General features: G+C 43.4%; 1 protein-coding gene across 1 annotated transcript; it reads left to right on the plus strand.

Moving 5' to 3' along the window:
• The first annotated feature begins 8,472 nt into the window (after positions 1 to 8,472).
• Positions 8,473 to 13,169, plus strand: LOC112258016 (creatine kinase M-type). The gene is made up of 8 exons (XM_024432067.2): positions 8,473 to 8,617; positions 10,318 to 10,524; positions 10,927 to 11,081; positions 11,250 to 11,382; positions 11,622 to 11,793; positions 11,923 to 12,046; positions 12,173 to 12,362; positions 12,644 to 13,169. Exons 2-8 carry the CDS (start codon positions 10,332 to 10,334, stop codon positions 12,820 to 12,822), a joined length of 1,146 nt encoding a protein of 381 aa, XP_024287835.1. The 5' UTR covers positions 8,473 to 8,617; positions 10,318 to 10,331; the 3' UTR covers positions 12,823 to 13,169.
• The last annotated feature ends 1,649 nt before the right edge of the window (positions 13,170 to 14,818 follow it).

Here is a 14,818-nt window from a genome sequence, read left to right on the forward strand (position 1 = left end):
TCTTAAATTTTATCGATTATTTACGTGAATAAATACCTAAAGTTGTATTAGGAAAGTAGTTTGAAATGTTTGGACAAAGCTTACAGGTAACTTATACATTTTGTAGTCATGTTGCGCGAGTTGGAACCTGTGTTTTTCTGGATCAAACGCGCCAAATAAATGGACATTTTGGATATATATCGACGGAATTAATCGAACAAAAGGACCATTTGTGATGATTATGGGATATATTGGAGTGCCCACAGAAGAAGGTAAGGTAAGGCATGAATTATATCTTTATTTCTGCGTTTTGTGTCGCGCCTGGAGGGTTGAAATATGATTGTCTGTGTTTGTTTGCTGGGGTGCTGTCCTCAGATAATAGCATTGTTTGCTTTCGCCGTAAAGCCATTTTGAAATCTGACACGTTGGCTGGATTCACAACAAGTGTAGCTTTAATTTGTTGTATTGCATGTGTGATTTCACGAAAGTTTCATTTTTATAGTAATTTATTTGAATTTGGCGCTCTGCATTTTCACTGGATGTTAGCGTCCCACATATCCCAGAGAAGTTTAACAAAAAATTTGTGGAGTGGTTGAAAAACAAGTGTGACGACTCTCCCACTCTGTCTGCCGTATTCTCTCTTTGTTCTTGTTTCCTTATTAGGATGCCGGTGGGCGGAGTTGGGAGGGTCGTCAGCTACATGGGAAACACCTGGGCCCGGTGTGTCCCAGGATAAATACACCACTCCCCCATTCATGGAGGAGACTCTCTCCATGCAGACACCTTTCTAGATTTTGTTGTGTTTCTTGGTGGCCTTTTGGTTGTTTGCTTTGGCACCTTTCAACACCCTGCATTATCACATTCATGCATGGAAAACACTCACTTACACTACTGATTACTGATTACACACACCAGTGTATATTGTACTTAGTTACTTATTTAATAAATATGTATTTTGTTACTCCTTATCTCCACGTTGTCTCCCTTTTGTTACGGTTTGTTACAGGCTTTGAGCCAGTTTGTGACACAAGTTTTAATGACTCCAACATAAGTGTATGTAAACTTCCGACTTCAACTGTATATACTGTATTTTATACCATCTAATGCATCTTGCCTATTCCGCTCTGTCATTGCTCATCCATATATTTATATGTATATATTCTTATTCCATTCCTTTACTTAGATTTGTGTGTATTGGGTAGTTGTTGTGGAATGTTTAGATTATACGTTAGATATTGCTGCACTGTCAGAACTAGAAGCACAAGCATTTTCGCTACACTCACAATAACATCTGCTAACCATGTGTGTGACCAATAAAATTGGATTTGATTTGAACAACATTTTCAGTCTGAAGGATGAGTGGATAAACACGTTTATGTCAATCCCTGCATGTTTTTTTAAGTCTCATGGAATGTAAGCCTACATAGAACACCACACATTGGCTGCTACTGTAGGTGTAACCGATGTGAAATGGCTAGCTAGTTAGCGGTGGTGCGCGCTAATAGCGTTTCAATCGGTGACATCACTCGCTCTGAGACCTTGAAGTAGTGGTTCTCCTTGCAGATGGGTAACGATGCTTCGTGGGTGACTGTTGTTGATGTGTGCAGAGGGTCCCTGGTTCGAGCCCGGGTAGGGGCGAGGGGACGGACTAAAGTTATACTGTTACATTGATGCTGTTGACCCGGATCACTGGTTGCTGCGGAAAAGGAGGAGGTCAAAAGGGGGGTGAGTGTAACCAATGTGAAATGGCTAGTTAGTTAGCGGTGGTGCATGCTAATAGCGTTTCAATTGGTGATGTCACTCGCTCTGAGACCTTGAAGTAGTGGTTCCCCTCTGCATGGGCCGTGGCTTTTGTGAAGTGATGGGTAACGATGCTTCGTGGGTGACTGTTGTTGATGTGTGCAGAGGGTCCCTGGTTCGAGCCCGGGTAGGGGCGAGGGGACGGACTAAAGTTATGCTGTTACATAGGCTGAATGATATAGCAGCAATTTCCATGTTAAAATATTATGAGATGCATTTTTTCTATTGTTTTTGATGGTAGGCCACTCTGTTAGGCCTACATTATAATCAAATAGCAGTAGCCTACTTGACCACTGTTAAAACTATCTTAAAGCGGATGCAGCTTTAGTGTTCACTGTAAATGCGAGCTGGAAGTTGGATAGAAATTTCACAACTGTTCAAGTTTACACTCAGCAGACCTGAAATTTGCTCAGTGATGAAAACATTTGAGGGAATGTTAGCCAATGTTAGCCAGTTAGCTCGGTTGCTTGAATGCCGTTTTGTGGTCAGAACGCTCGGATCAACCCTACTCCTCGGCCAGGGTGTCCAGTGTATGCTCTGAACGCACTCTGGCACTCCAAATAAAAATTTGAAAACCCTTTATGACCATGTTATGACAGTTTCTAACAAGTTATGTCAGCTGTTATGACATATTATGACATGGTTATGGCCATGTCATAATATGTTATGACACAGGGTGTCAACTAAAGTGTTACCAAAGTATCTGCAGTCTATGTATTGAGGTGGTCGGACTATGATGTGAGAATATTTGCAGCCTGAGCTGAGGGGTTTCCATATCCTGTGTAGTCACAGTGCTTTCGTAGCTTCTGTAGCGTGAAGATCTGTCGGTTCACATGCATCGTACAGTATAACGGACCTCCATTGCATAGCTGTTCCAGCTCAGATCTGGGCGGCTGTAGTGTGTGAAATGTTTGCAGCTGCAATACCAGTAGACCAGGAGACATTCTCAGACACTGCTACTTGCCTCGACCTACAGCTCGACTAATGATTATGGGGAAGAAACACACTCAAAACACACATGCCTATTACTGCACTGCTGAGGTTATTACTATCAAGTTGTAAGTTAACAGGGTTGTCTGCCCATGCCAGCCCAGTAGACTCATTCCAATTTCATAATGCAACAACAACACAATCTTTAATTTAGAAATTGCAAAAATCTGGATGGTCAGCTTTAATCGGAGCGACATTTAAAGATGCAGTATGTCATGTCAGAAGGTAGCGGATACTTTACTTACCATCAACAGCTGTAAATTCCAATAAAACTACATCACATTTTGAATTTCACTTTCCTTTCTTTGTCTAACACTACCTTTAATCTAGCAAATACGTTTTGTGGATCAGAGTGCAGAATTGATTTAGCTTCATTGTACAGACGTTTGCATGTTTCTATCACGTTTCAGTTAATACCAAAATGCAGACTGTGTCGAATTAACAATATTTATTTGTCACGTCCTGACCTGAGAGAGCCATTTTATGTCTCTATTTTGGTTTGGTCAGGGTGTGATTTGGGTGAGCATTCTATGTTTTGTTTTCTAGGTTTTTGTGCTTCTATGTTTTGGTTGGTTATGGTTCTCAATCAGGGACAGCTGTCTATCATTGTCCCTGATTGAGAATCATACTTAGGCAGCCTTCTTGTGGGTAGGTGACTTTGTTAGAGGCATTATAGCCGGAGTTAAGCTTCACGGTTGTTTCCTTGTTTTGTTGGCTACATCTTCTATAAATAAAAGGAATATGTACGCTCTCCACGCTGCATTTTGGTCCACTTCGTACAATGCCCGTGACATTATTACAGCAAAAGGAGCAGGCAAACGACAGGTCAAGGCAGGCAGGGGTTGATAATCCGTCGTGGGGGACAGGTACACTACAGCAGGCAGGCTCATGGTCAGGGTGGGCAGAAAGGTCAAAACCGGGAAAACTAGAAGGAACAAACAAGAGACAGGAGCAGAGGGGAAAATGCTGGTAGGCTTGACGAAACAAAATGAGCTGGCAACAGACAAACAGAGAACACAGGTATAAATACACAGGGGATAATGGGGAAGATGGACGACACCTGGAGGGGGGTGGAGACAAGCACAAGGACAGGTGAAACAGATCAGAGAGTGACAGTTTCACTCACTGGGTTTAGCCACAGAGGGAGCAAGGTTGTCCTGGCAAGTGCAGGGGGGTTGCCTAGCAACACGTGCCTCAGAGGGAATCAACTTCTGCATTGCGTGACAAATTCCCATGATTTGTGAATCTGTTCTGAATTAACAGCTAGAGCGACAGCTAAAATGGCTTTGAAAAAATACGACTTAAGAAGAAGTATCTAACAAAATAACAACATTATGTCATTCACTAATCATAAACTACTTACATATAATAGACATTTCAGTACATTTGTGGACATAATTCCTACTTACTCAACCTTTAAGAGTGCTGATGAGTGATTATTGTCTTGGAATGTTGGGGAATGGGCATGGGGAGGCCGGCAAGGGGGTTGGTGGCAGGAGTTGGGAAAGAGACTCATTTGGTCAGCCCCCTGTTGAAGGTGAAAATGCAGGAGACAGCTGTGTAACAAGAGACATGGTTTTGATTCAAGGCAAGGGCACCGTGACCAGCCCACACTCCACCCCTCCATATCCGCTCACAGTGGGTCGGGGTTCAGTGTGTGAGGTTGGGACTGGGGTGAGGGTAGACATAGTGTGTGCAGGTTGGGCTGCAGGCTGTTGCCATTGCCAATTGGCCAGATCACACCACAGACTGGCAGGGTTGGGATGCCTGTCTCCCCAAGGCACTTCACCTACATTGGACTTTCTCTGCCTCAGTGTTGGTCTCCTCTTTCTTTGTCCAGGCCCTGTAACCCTGCTGCAAATAGAGCAAGCAGTATGTTCCGACAGGAAGATGACAATAATGCTGCCAGTGGTGCTGTCGGACATTTCAAGACGTTACGTTTAATCACTGACCTTTCACCTTTGAAACAAAGACAGTATTGTCAAGATTAGAAATGTTATTATTAGCCACGTTAGCTAGCTCATCTACCTAAATTGGTTGAAGAATTGTTCTGACTAGAAAACTCTAGAACGCAATCATTTATGCACACTTCAACAAAAACAACACTGAGCTGTGCATGAGGGCCCCCACCGACCTAGAGGACTGGGTGAGAGCATCTTGACTGTCAGCATCACTGCTTGGTATGTCAACTATACCGCCCTCAGGCACATGGCGCTATAGAGGGTGACGTGGACAGCCCAGTACATCACTAGGGCCGAGATCCATGCCATCCAGAACTCTATGTCAGGCAGTGTGAAAGGAAGGACCGGAAAATTGTTAATGACTCTAGCCAACTAAGCCATAGACTGTTCTCTCTGCTTCTGCACGGCATGTGGTACCAGAGCAACAGGTCTGACACCAACAGGCTCCTGTACAGCTTCTATTTCCAAGCCATAAGACTGATAAATAGCTAAGAAAATGGCTACAGGGACTATATGCATTGACCCTTTAATTTTATTTTTGGACTGACTCTATAAACACTCACAGAACTCTACACACTCCCACTGACACACCAACAGACGCACACTCACACATACACTTAATTTGCTCACACACACATAACATGCACACACATTCACACAATCATCATATCTGCTGCTGCTACTCTGATTATCATATACTCTGATGCCATACCCCTGTACATACTAGAGGTCAATTGATTAATCCGAATGGCCGATTAATTAGGGGCGATTTCAAGTTTTCATAACAATCGGAAATCTGTATTTTTGGTCGGCAATTTTTTTTTTATACCTTTATTTAACTAGGCAAGTCAGTTAAGAACACATTCTTATTTTCAATGACGGCCTAGGAACGGTGGGTTAACTGCCTCGTTCAGGGGCAGAACGACAGATTTTCACCTTGTCAGCTCGGGGGATTCAATCTTGCAAGTTTACAGTTAACTAGTCCAACACAATAACGACCTGCCTCTCTCTCATTGCACTCCGCAAGGAGACTGACTGCCTGTTACACGAATGCAGTAAGCCAAGGTAAGTTGCTAGCTAGCATTAAACTTATCTTATAAAAAACAATCAATCATAATCACTAGTTAACTACACATGGTTGATGATATTACTAGATATCATCTAGCATGTCCTGCGTTGCATATAATCTGACTGAGCATACAAGCATCTAAGTATCTGACTGAGCAGTGGTAGGCAGAAGCAGGCGTGTAAATTTTCATTCAAAAAGCACTTTCGTGCGTTTTGCCAGCAGCTCTTTGTTGTGCGTCAAGCATTGCACTGTTTATGACTTAAAGCCTATCAACTCCTGAGATGAGGCTGGTGTAACCTAAGTGAAATGGCTAGGTAGTTAGCGTGCGCTAATAGTGTTTCAAACTTCACTCGCTCTGAGCCTTGGGGTGGTTGTTTCCCTTGCTCTGCATGGGTAACGCTGCTTCGATGGTGGCTGTTGTTGTTGTGTTACTGATTCGAGCCCAGGGAGGAGCGAGGAGAGAGACGGAAGCTATACTGTTACACTGGCAATACTAAAGTGCCTATAAGAACATCCAATAGTCAAATGTTAATGAAATACAAATGGTATAGAGGGTCAGTTTGCCAAGCTCAGGGCTATAATCGCTGCCAACAAAGTACTGAGTAAAGTACTGAATTCTGAATTCTTATGTCATTGTGATATTTCAGTATATCAATTTTAGCATAACATTTAGAATAATGTAACAAAATGTAACAACAAAATTTGGAAATAGTCAAGGGGTATGAAAACTTTACGAATGCACTGCACTCCTCTCAAACTTGATATTTCAATAAAGCTTTGGTGATTAAGATTTATTTCCAAGTGGTCTCAGCAGCCTTTATCGACAGTCTTTTAAAATGTATTTATTTAGAATTTTTACCCCCTTTTCTCCCCAATTTCGTGGTATCCAATTGTTAGTAGTTACGATCTTGTCTCATCGCTACAATTCCCGTACGGGCTCGGTAGAGACGAAGGTCGAAAGCCATGCATCCTCGGAAACACAACCCAACCAAGCCGCACTGCTTCTTAACACAGCGCGCATCCAACCAGGAAGCAAGCCGCACCAATGTGTCGGAGGAAACACCGTGCACCTGGTGACCTGGTTAGCGTGCACTGCGCCCGGCCCGCCACAGGAGTCGCTGGTGCGTGATGAGACAAGGATATCCCTACCGGCCAAACCCTCCCTAACCCGGACGACGCTAGGCCAATTGTGCGTCGCCCCACGGACCGTCGCAGTTCTTCTTATTTCTATTTCTTGTGTTTTTGTACTACTTTACTTTTTTTGTATAGTACTACTGATATTGATTACTGTATTGTTGGTAAAGAGCTTACAAAAAAGGCATTTTACTGTACTTGTGCACGTGACAAAACTCAAAACTCATATTTATGACGTCAACAACTAGGAAATACAACATCCAGAGGAGCACTATGGCTGAGGCATCTTTAGAACATTCATAATAATGGCATGAATTGACCGAGTGACTGAGGTGCAACCCATGAATAGCCCCAAAAGTAAAAAACCTGCCCATCTGGCCCTCCAGATAGGCTCAATCAAACACTCTTTGCTGAAAAGAAAACAAATACTAATAGAACGCAGGTCTGCTTCCCACACGATGGATTTAGCATTTGATATTATACGGCAATCTATTTTCATGCCTCAAATGTGTATTCACTTGAATTCTTATCCCTTGATGCTTGTCTCGTCGTGAACTGCAATGCTGCCTAAAACACATCCTCCTTGGTTTTCGAATGGTATTTCCTCACATGAATACGGGAAATCCAACATCAGAGAAAGGGAGACCAGCATATTCATCTTAGTAAGTGAGGCAGATTACATTGGGTCTCTTCTAACATATCACCGGAAAGACTTCCCTGACAGACATGACCGTCAGGATATGGATCTTCCTATCTTTCTTTGACAGCACCTCTAGTCATACAGTGGCCATAAAGAAGCCCAGAACAAGACTGGGTCAGAGTAGACTTTGTTTGAAAGTTTTCATTTTCCCTTTACTTTCTTTTTACAGTGAAGCATGGTGGTGACAGTATCATGTTGTGGTGAGGTTTATCATTGGCAGGGACTTGGAAACAAGACCAGACGTGAACCCAATCGAACATCTCTGGAGAGACCTTAACATTGCTGTGCAGTAACGCTCCCCATCAAACCTGTGCTTGAGAGGATTTGCAGAGAAGAATAGGAGAAACTCCCCAAATGCAGTTTGCCAAGCTCAGGGCTATAATCGCTGCCAAAGGTGCTTCAACAAAGTTGAATTTCGCTAGAATCAATTATTGTAGGATAGTGTTAGATACACATATCTATAATACAATAGCATGTTTCTCAATTAAAGAGCAGCTACCAGCTGTCCTTTTATTGTGTTTTAAATTAATGTTTTTAAAAAAGCAGCTAAGCTGACGTATTGATTAGCCTTGATTATTTTAGTTTTGGAGTTGGAGTCAAGAGAGTCAATTCCAATTTCTCTGCTAGCAGGAGTCGGGAGTCGACTGCAAAAATCTTGGATGGAATCCAAAAAACACCAGATCCCCTCCACAGGCACTATGGCAGGGGGACAGGGGAGGGGTGGGAGGGGTTCAGAGGGTGAGTGTGCAGCTGCAGCCTCGTCTTGGATGACTAAGATGTAAATCCAGTCCTTCCGTAAAGTAAACTGTGCTTGGGCCAATGAGAGACCGGAATGCAGTAAAATGGGCAGCCAATGGCTGCGTGTCTGCCCGGTATATAAGCTGAGGGCAAGGACCTTCAGAGTTGGGTGACCTCTATATTTTGGCTCTGGTGAACAGGATCTGATCCCAAGGACTGTTACTTTTTTTCTTGTCTGGTGTGCAGGTAACTCAATGTTGCGCTTTGTATGAATAGCTAAAGCTTTGGGAGGCCAGGTTGGTGGTTTTGATTAGTTGGACTTGGAAAAGCTTCTGAGCAAAACATTTTTTGGGGGGGAGAATAGGTTTACAACATGTCATTTTAGAGTTAGCTAAATCATTTTTGGGGGGAGGTGCTTTACCTCTCCTGCACATGTAGCTACTTTTCTTTTGTCTTTCTTTTGTCTTTTAATTGTCATCATACTTAAAAAATGAATAGGCTTAATGATGCAAAATCAATAATGTAAATGTACATATGGGGCATTCTGGAAAGGTTTCAGATCAGTAGAATATTTGACAGCATATTTTAGTAGGAGTCAGATTCTCTTGGCTCGTTTGACAAAGACCAATTTGTTTTGAAAACATTAAGTTGTGAAGTTGTGAACTGTTTTATAAGGTTTGTTTCAGCAAATGGTTCTCTAGTGTGGATACTGAGGTAAATAAGTAAGTGTCTCACAATCCGATACAGTATGAGACGTCTAAACATCTCTGGAACAGGTGTAAAAAAAAAAAAAAAAAATAGCTTGAATGTCTAGCAGTTGCTTTCGGACAGTTACTGTAACAGTCACATCCTTTTCATTGACTTTGGACATGGGCATGTGATGCAACAACTGTGTCAATACTTACGGCCAGATGTCCAAGCATCGTCCGGGTTATAGGGGAGGGTTTGGCCGGCCGGGATGTCCTTGTCCCATCGCGCTCTAACGACTCTTTGTGACATCCCGGGCGCCTGCAAGCTGTTTTTGGTTGCCAGTTGTACGGTGTTTCCTCTGATACATTGGTGCTGCTGGCTTCTGGGTTAAGCAACCAGTGTGTCAAGAAGCAGTGCAGCATGGCAGGGTCGTGTTTCGGGGGACACATGGCTCTCGACCTTCACCTCTCCTGAGTCCGTATGGGAGTTGCAGCGATGTGACAAGACTGTAACTACCAATTGGATATCACGAAAATGGGGAGAAAAAGGGGCAAAAGTAAAAATAAATAATAAGAAAGAAATACAATTTGTAAATTGGTAAATGACCTATCAAGTATAGTCAATACAATTCAATTAATGAGTTCGTCTTTAAAATCAATTGACCCTTGTGTTAAGAACTATAAGAAAGGGTAATGGCATGACAGCCAGTTGGTCTCTCTGATGGATAGGACCCAACGTGTTGAGTGATCGCACAGTAGGGTATGGGGCTATATTGTGAGGGGGGGGGGGCTCTTTGCGTGAGTGGACGGTGTGGAAATATGTTCCATGCATAAGGGAGATAGGTAATATAGGTTAGGGCTGGAATGTTAGAGGTTGGGGTGAGGGTGTTTAAATATATCCCAACAAACGTGCTTCTCCCTCTTATCTATTCCAAACAGAATCATGAGACAGTGGACGGGGACATTGACTGACGTTTGTAACTAGGATATGGGGTATACACACCAATAAGAGTTTTTGCAGCCGTTTTACTGAGTGTTCCCCGGTAATCTTTTAAACGTTGGCCGTCTTTTACGCGAAACGTCTTTTAAAGTAAGTTTCGCTGGGCCTGAGACAGAGCGCTCCTTATAGACTCTACTCCACTGTCAGTGTCAGGGAACTTCATTTCAGATAGGTTAATATTAGGTTTTGTGGGTTGTTTTCTGTGCAAATAGGCATTAAAGATCTAAAGATTTCCTATTTTCTTTCTCCCCCTGCAGTGTTAAACACAATCATGCCTTTCGGTAACACCCACAACAACTTCAAACTCAACTTTAAAGTTGAGGAGGAGTACCCTGACCTCACAAAGCACAACAACCACATGGCCAAGGTGCTGACCAAGGACATGTACGCCAAGCTGAGGGACAAGCAGACCCCCTCCGGCTTCACCCTGGATGACGTCATCCAGACCGGTGTAGACAACCCTGGTGAGTGACATACATTTCCCACACACCCCCGGTGGATAGTCACTAACCGCCGCAAACACACAATTACACCACTGTCAAAGATAAAGCTGAGCAGGTATCAAAACCCTACAACAGTCTGCACAACCAAGTTAGCACTCTAAGAATCAATCGATCGTAATACCATTGCAATTAAAACATATAAAATAATACATGCCATTAAGCAGATGCTTATATCCCATTTACAGTCAAGACATACTAAAACCACAACCATACATGATACTAGATTTGCAGGTTACCTTATTCAATATGCAACATACATTTCACATATATTCAATATGCAGCATACACCACAGAGTGGTATATTAATGTTTGTACTCTGTAGACCTGCTGGCTTCTTACAGCCACTTCTCTCTCTGTCTTCAGGTCACCCCTTCATCATGACCGTTGGCTGCGTGGCTGGTGATGAGGAGTCCTACGAGGTCTTCAAGGATCTGTTGGACCCCATCATCTCAGACCGTCATAGTGGTTACAAGCCCACAGACAAGCACAAGACCGACCTGAACTTCGAGAACCTGAAGGTAGGGCTTTGTATACATTTGTTGGACATGTTTTCTTGGTTTCATTCTCGATTAGGTGTAGAATGGAAAGATGGCAAAGGTATCTCTGCAGCACATAGGAGGTTGGGAGTCACAGACTTGTTGAAATGTTCAGGTCTAAAACTCAGTTGTGACCTTGTTTCTGTGTAGGGAGGTGATGACCTGGACCCCAACTACGTCCTGTCCAGCCGCGTGCGTACCGGCCGCAGCATCAAGGGATACACCCTGCCCCCCCACAACAGCCGTGGCGAGCGCAGAGCAGTGGAGAGACTGTCTGTCGAGGGTGAGCCACCCAGCTATCAATAGCTACATATGCATCCATAGGATTGTTCATGAAGCTAGGCAGTAAAACTAACAAAAGGGTATTTATCGGAAATTGAGATCCGAATTCTTAATTAATTGGAAATGGAGATCAAAAGTGAATCCTTAGTTGCAATGACTTATGCATGGTGTCAAATAACTCCATGCAGGAGATACCATGTTAAGAGTGAGGGGAAACTGAGGGTTTTTCTGTCTCTCCAGCCCTGGACACCCTGGATGGTGAGTTCAAGGGAAAGTACTACCCCCTGAATAAGATGACCGATGCCGAGCAGGAGCAGCTGATCGCCGACCACTTCTTGTTTGATAAGCCCGTCTCCCCCCTGCTGCTGGGCGCTGGTATGGCCCGTGACTGGCCCGACGCAAGAGGAATCTGGTGAGTAACCCGAGCACAGGCCCACACCAAAACAATACTGTTTGTGGAACCAGATGGTGTATTGTGCAGAACATCCCACAATGTATCGTGGTGATGCGTCATGTGAAACCCCGTCCCTCCTTTCTGAAGGCACAACGATGCCAAAAGCTTCTTGGTCTGGGTGAATGAGGAGGATCACCTGCGTGTCATCTCCATGGAGAAGGGTGGCAACATGAAGGAGGTCTTCAGACGCTTCTGCGTTGGTCTGAAAAGGGTACGTTCTTGTACTCAAACCATTTTGATATGGCCCAAAAACACCCCTAAAACAATGGAAATACATGAAACCGTAGAGAGACAAAGACAACAATGTTGATATAGGGTTGTTTCTCTTACCTGACAGATTGAGGAGACTTTCAAAAAGCACAACCATGGCTTCATGTGGAACGAGCATCTCGGCTATGTGCTGACCTGCCCATCCAACCTGGGAACCGGCCTGCGTGGTGGAGTGCACGTCAAGCTGCCCAAGCTGAGCACACACGCCAAGTTCGAGGAGATCCTGGGCAGGCTGCGTCTGCAGAAGCGTGGCACAGGTACACACACGTACAAAGAACAGCTGCTGATATATTCAACTCTAATTCGTCACAGATCACAGCTGTCTTCCCTTTCACAACAAAACATGTAAAAGGAACAGAGATTAGCATGAGCGAAAGCTATTATGAAATAGCCATGTCCCACAGCTGTTAAGACACCTATTCATTGAGGCTGTATTTTGTTGACATCTGGATAATTTACAGTATCAGTAGTGATGCAGAGATTGTCTGAGACAAACACTTACACTCGCCTCTCTCCCCATTTTCCTTGCTCTCTCCAGGTGGCGTGGACACCGCCTCCGTGGGTGGAGTATTCGACATCTCCAACGCTGACCGTCTGGGCTCCTCTGAGGTGGATCAGGTCCAGATGGTGGTCGATGGTGTCAAGCTCATGGTGGAGATGGAGAAGAAGCTGGAGAAGGGAGAGGCCATCGACGGCATGATCCCCGCCCAGAAGTAAAGAGTTGTTGACGTCGCTATTCATCTTTTGTTTTTCTATCGTCAAGTCATGTGAAATCGAGCCAACCAACTACCGCGCAGAGGAAACGGATGGTCGCTCTAGAGACTCTTGACTGCTGCTCACATCTTTTTCTTCAGCCTTTTTCTTTTTCTCCTTTTTCTTCCTTTTCTTTCTTCAGACGTTTTTTTCCCACTTCTCTCCTGTTCAGTCAGTAACATCCGGGGATCAGTCTCCACTACAGTCAGCTTGCCTGACACATGTGGCATCACCTTCATTTGAACTTTGGCTCTAAAAAGTTACCATTTCAATTGTGATTCAATAAACCTGGCCCCATGAACCAAAACGGATGTCAACATAGCTTGGTCTTTCTTGGTCATACACTCGTGATAAGTCACTGTAAATGTTAAAAACAAGTCTAATATTGTTCACTTTAACAATAAAAAGTGTTTATATGGTCCCACAGTACACAGAGTTAATTACACTTTCAATTTCACAGATATTCTGTAAATAGTTGCAAATTAAGTTAACATTGGCCAACACTGTTGGTTATTGTTGGATTCCCTCTACTATGGTGTAACAAAAAAATTGTAATCCCTCAGAAATGTCATAACTAATAGTGACTACCTTTTAACACACAGGCACTGGCAGGGTTTTCAAAGTGTTACAAAGTAGCAATGCAGGTTGAGGCCCACAAATTGGAATCAACATTGAAACAAAATTGTGTGGTGGTTGGGTATTAGCTGGATAGTAGGCAAATACGCTATTAACAAGCCTAACTGTCCAACAATAAAGCATGAACATGAGTAATTATCAACAGTAAGAGCAACAGCAACAAACAAGTGATGTTAAATATTTATCACTTAACAACAACATAAACCGTAAACAATGGGTAGCCATTCATATTTGTACATTTCCCTGGAAAATTAATATTTCCATGAACATTAGGGAGGTAGTTTTAAAGTTCCAAGAGTGTTTGTTTTTTAAGTTTATGCAATGTGTTTTTGACAACTTTTCTGCAAATTCATGAAAGGTCACACATTATGTCAGGGCCTTCAGCAGAAGTATTGGAGGCGTGTTTATAAGAACATCAGTAGTTAAAGCGACTTTGGGTCCTTATCAGCGACTTTGAGACCTTGAAAGCGCTAAATATACTGAACAAAAATATAAACGCAACATGTAAAATGTTGGTCCCATGTTTCATGAGCTGAAATAAAATATCCCAGAAATGTTCCATAGGCACACATTTGTTTACATTCCTATTAGAGAGCATTTCTCCTTCGCCAAGATAATCTATCCACCTGACAGGTGTGGCAAATCAAGAAGCTGATGAAACAGCATGATCCTTACACAGGTGGAAAATAAAAGGCCACTCTAAAATGTGCAGTTTTGTTACACAACACAATGCCACAGATGTCTCAAGTTGAGGGAGCATGCAATTACCATGGAATGTCCACCAGAGCTGTTGCCAGAGAATTTAATGTTAATTTCTCTACCATAATATGCCTCCAATGTCATTTTAGAGAATTTGGCAGTACGTCTAAACGGCCTCACAACCGCCGCCCACGTGTAACCTCACCAGCCAAGGACCTCCACACACTGCTTCTTCACATGTGGGATCATCTGAGACCAGCCACCTGGACAGCTGAATTTGCACAACTGAAGAATTTCTGCACAAACTGTCAGAAAACGTCTCAGGGATGCTCATCTGCGTGCTTGTCATCCTCTGAAATAGTCTTGACCTGACTGCAGTTCGGCGTCGTAACCGACTTCAGTATGCAACTGCTCATCTTCGATGGCCACTGGCAAACTAGAGAAGTCAGCTCTTCACTGAAGAATCCCGGTTTCAACTGTACCGGGCAGATGGCAGACAGCATGTATGGTGTGGGGTGAGTGGTTTGCTGAAGTAAACGTTGTGAACAGAGGTGTCAGTGGGGTTATGGTATAGGCAGGCATCAGCTACGGACAACGAACACAATTGCATTTTATCGATGGCAAT

This window comes from Oncorhynchus tshawytscha, linkage group LG09 (genome assembly GCF_018296145.1).
Source record: "Oncorhynchus tshawytscha isolate Ot180627B linkage group LG09, Otsh_v2.0, whole genome shotgun sequence".
Lineage (NCBI taxonomy): Eukaryota > Metazoa > Chordata > Actinopteri > Salmoniformes > Salmonidae > Oncorhynchus > Oncorhynchus tshawytscha.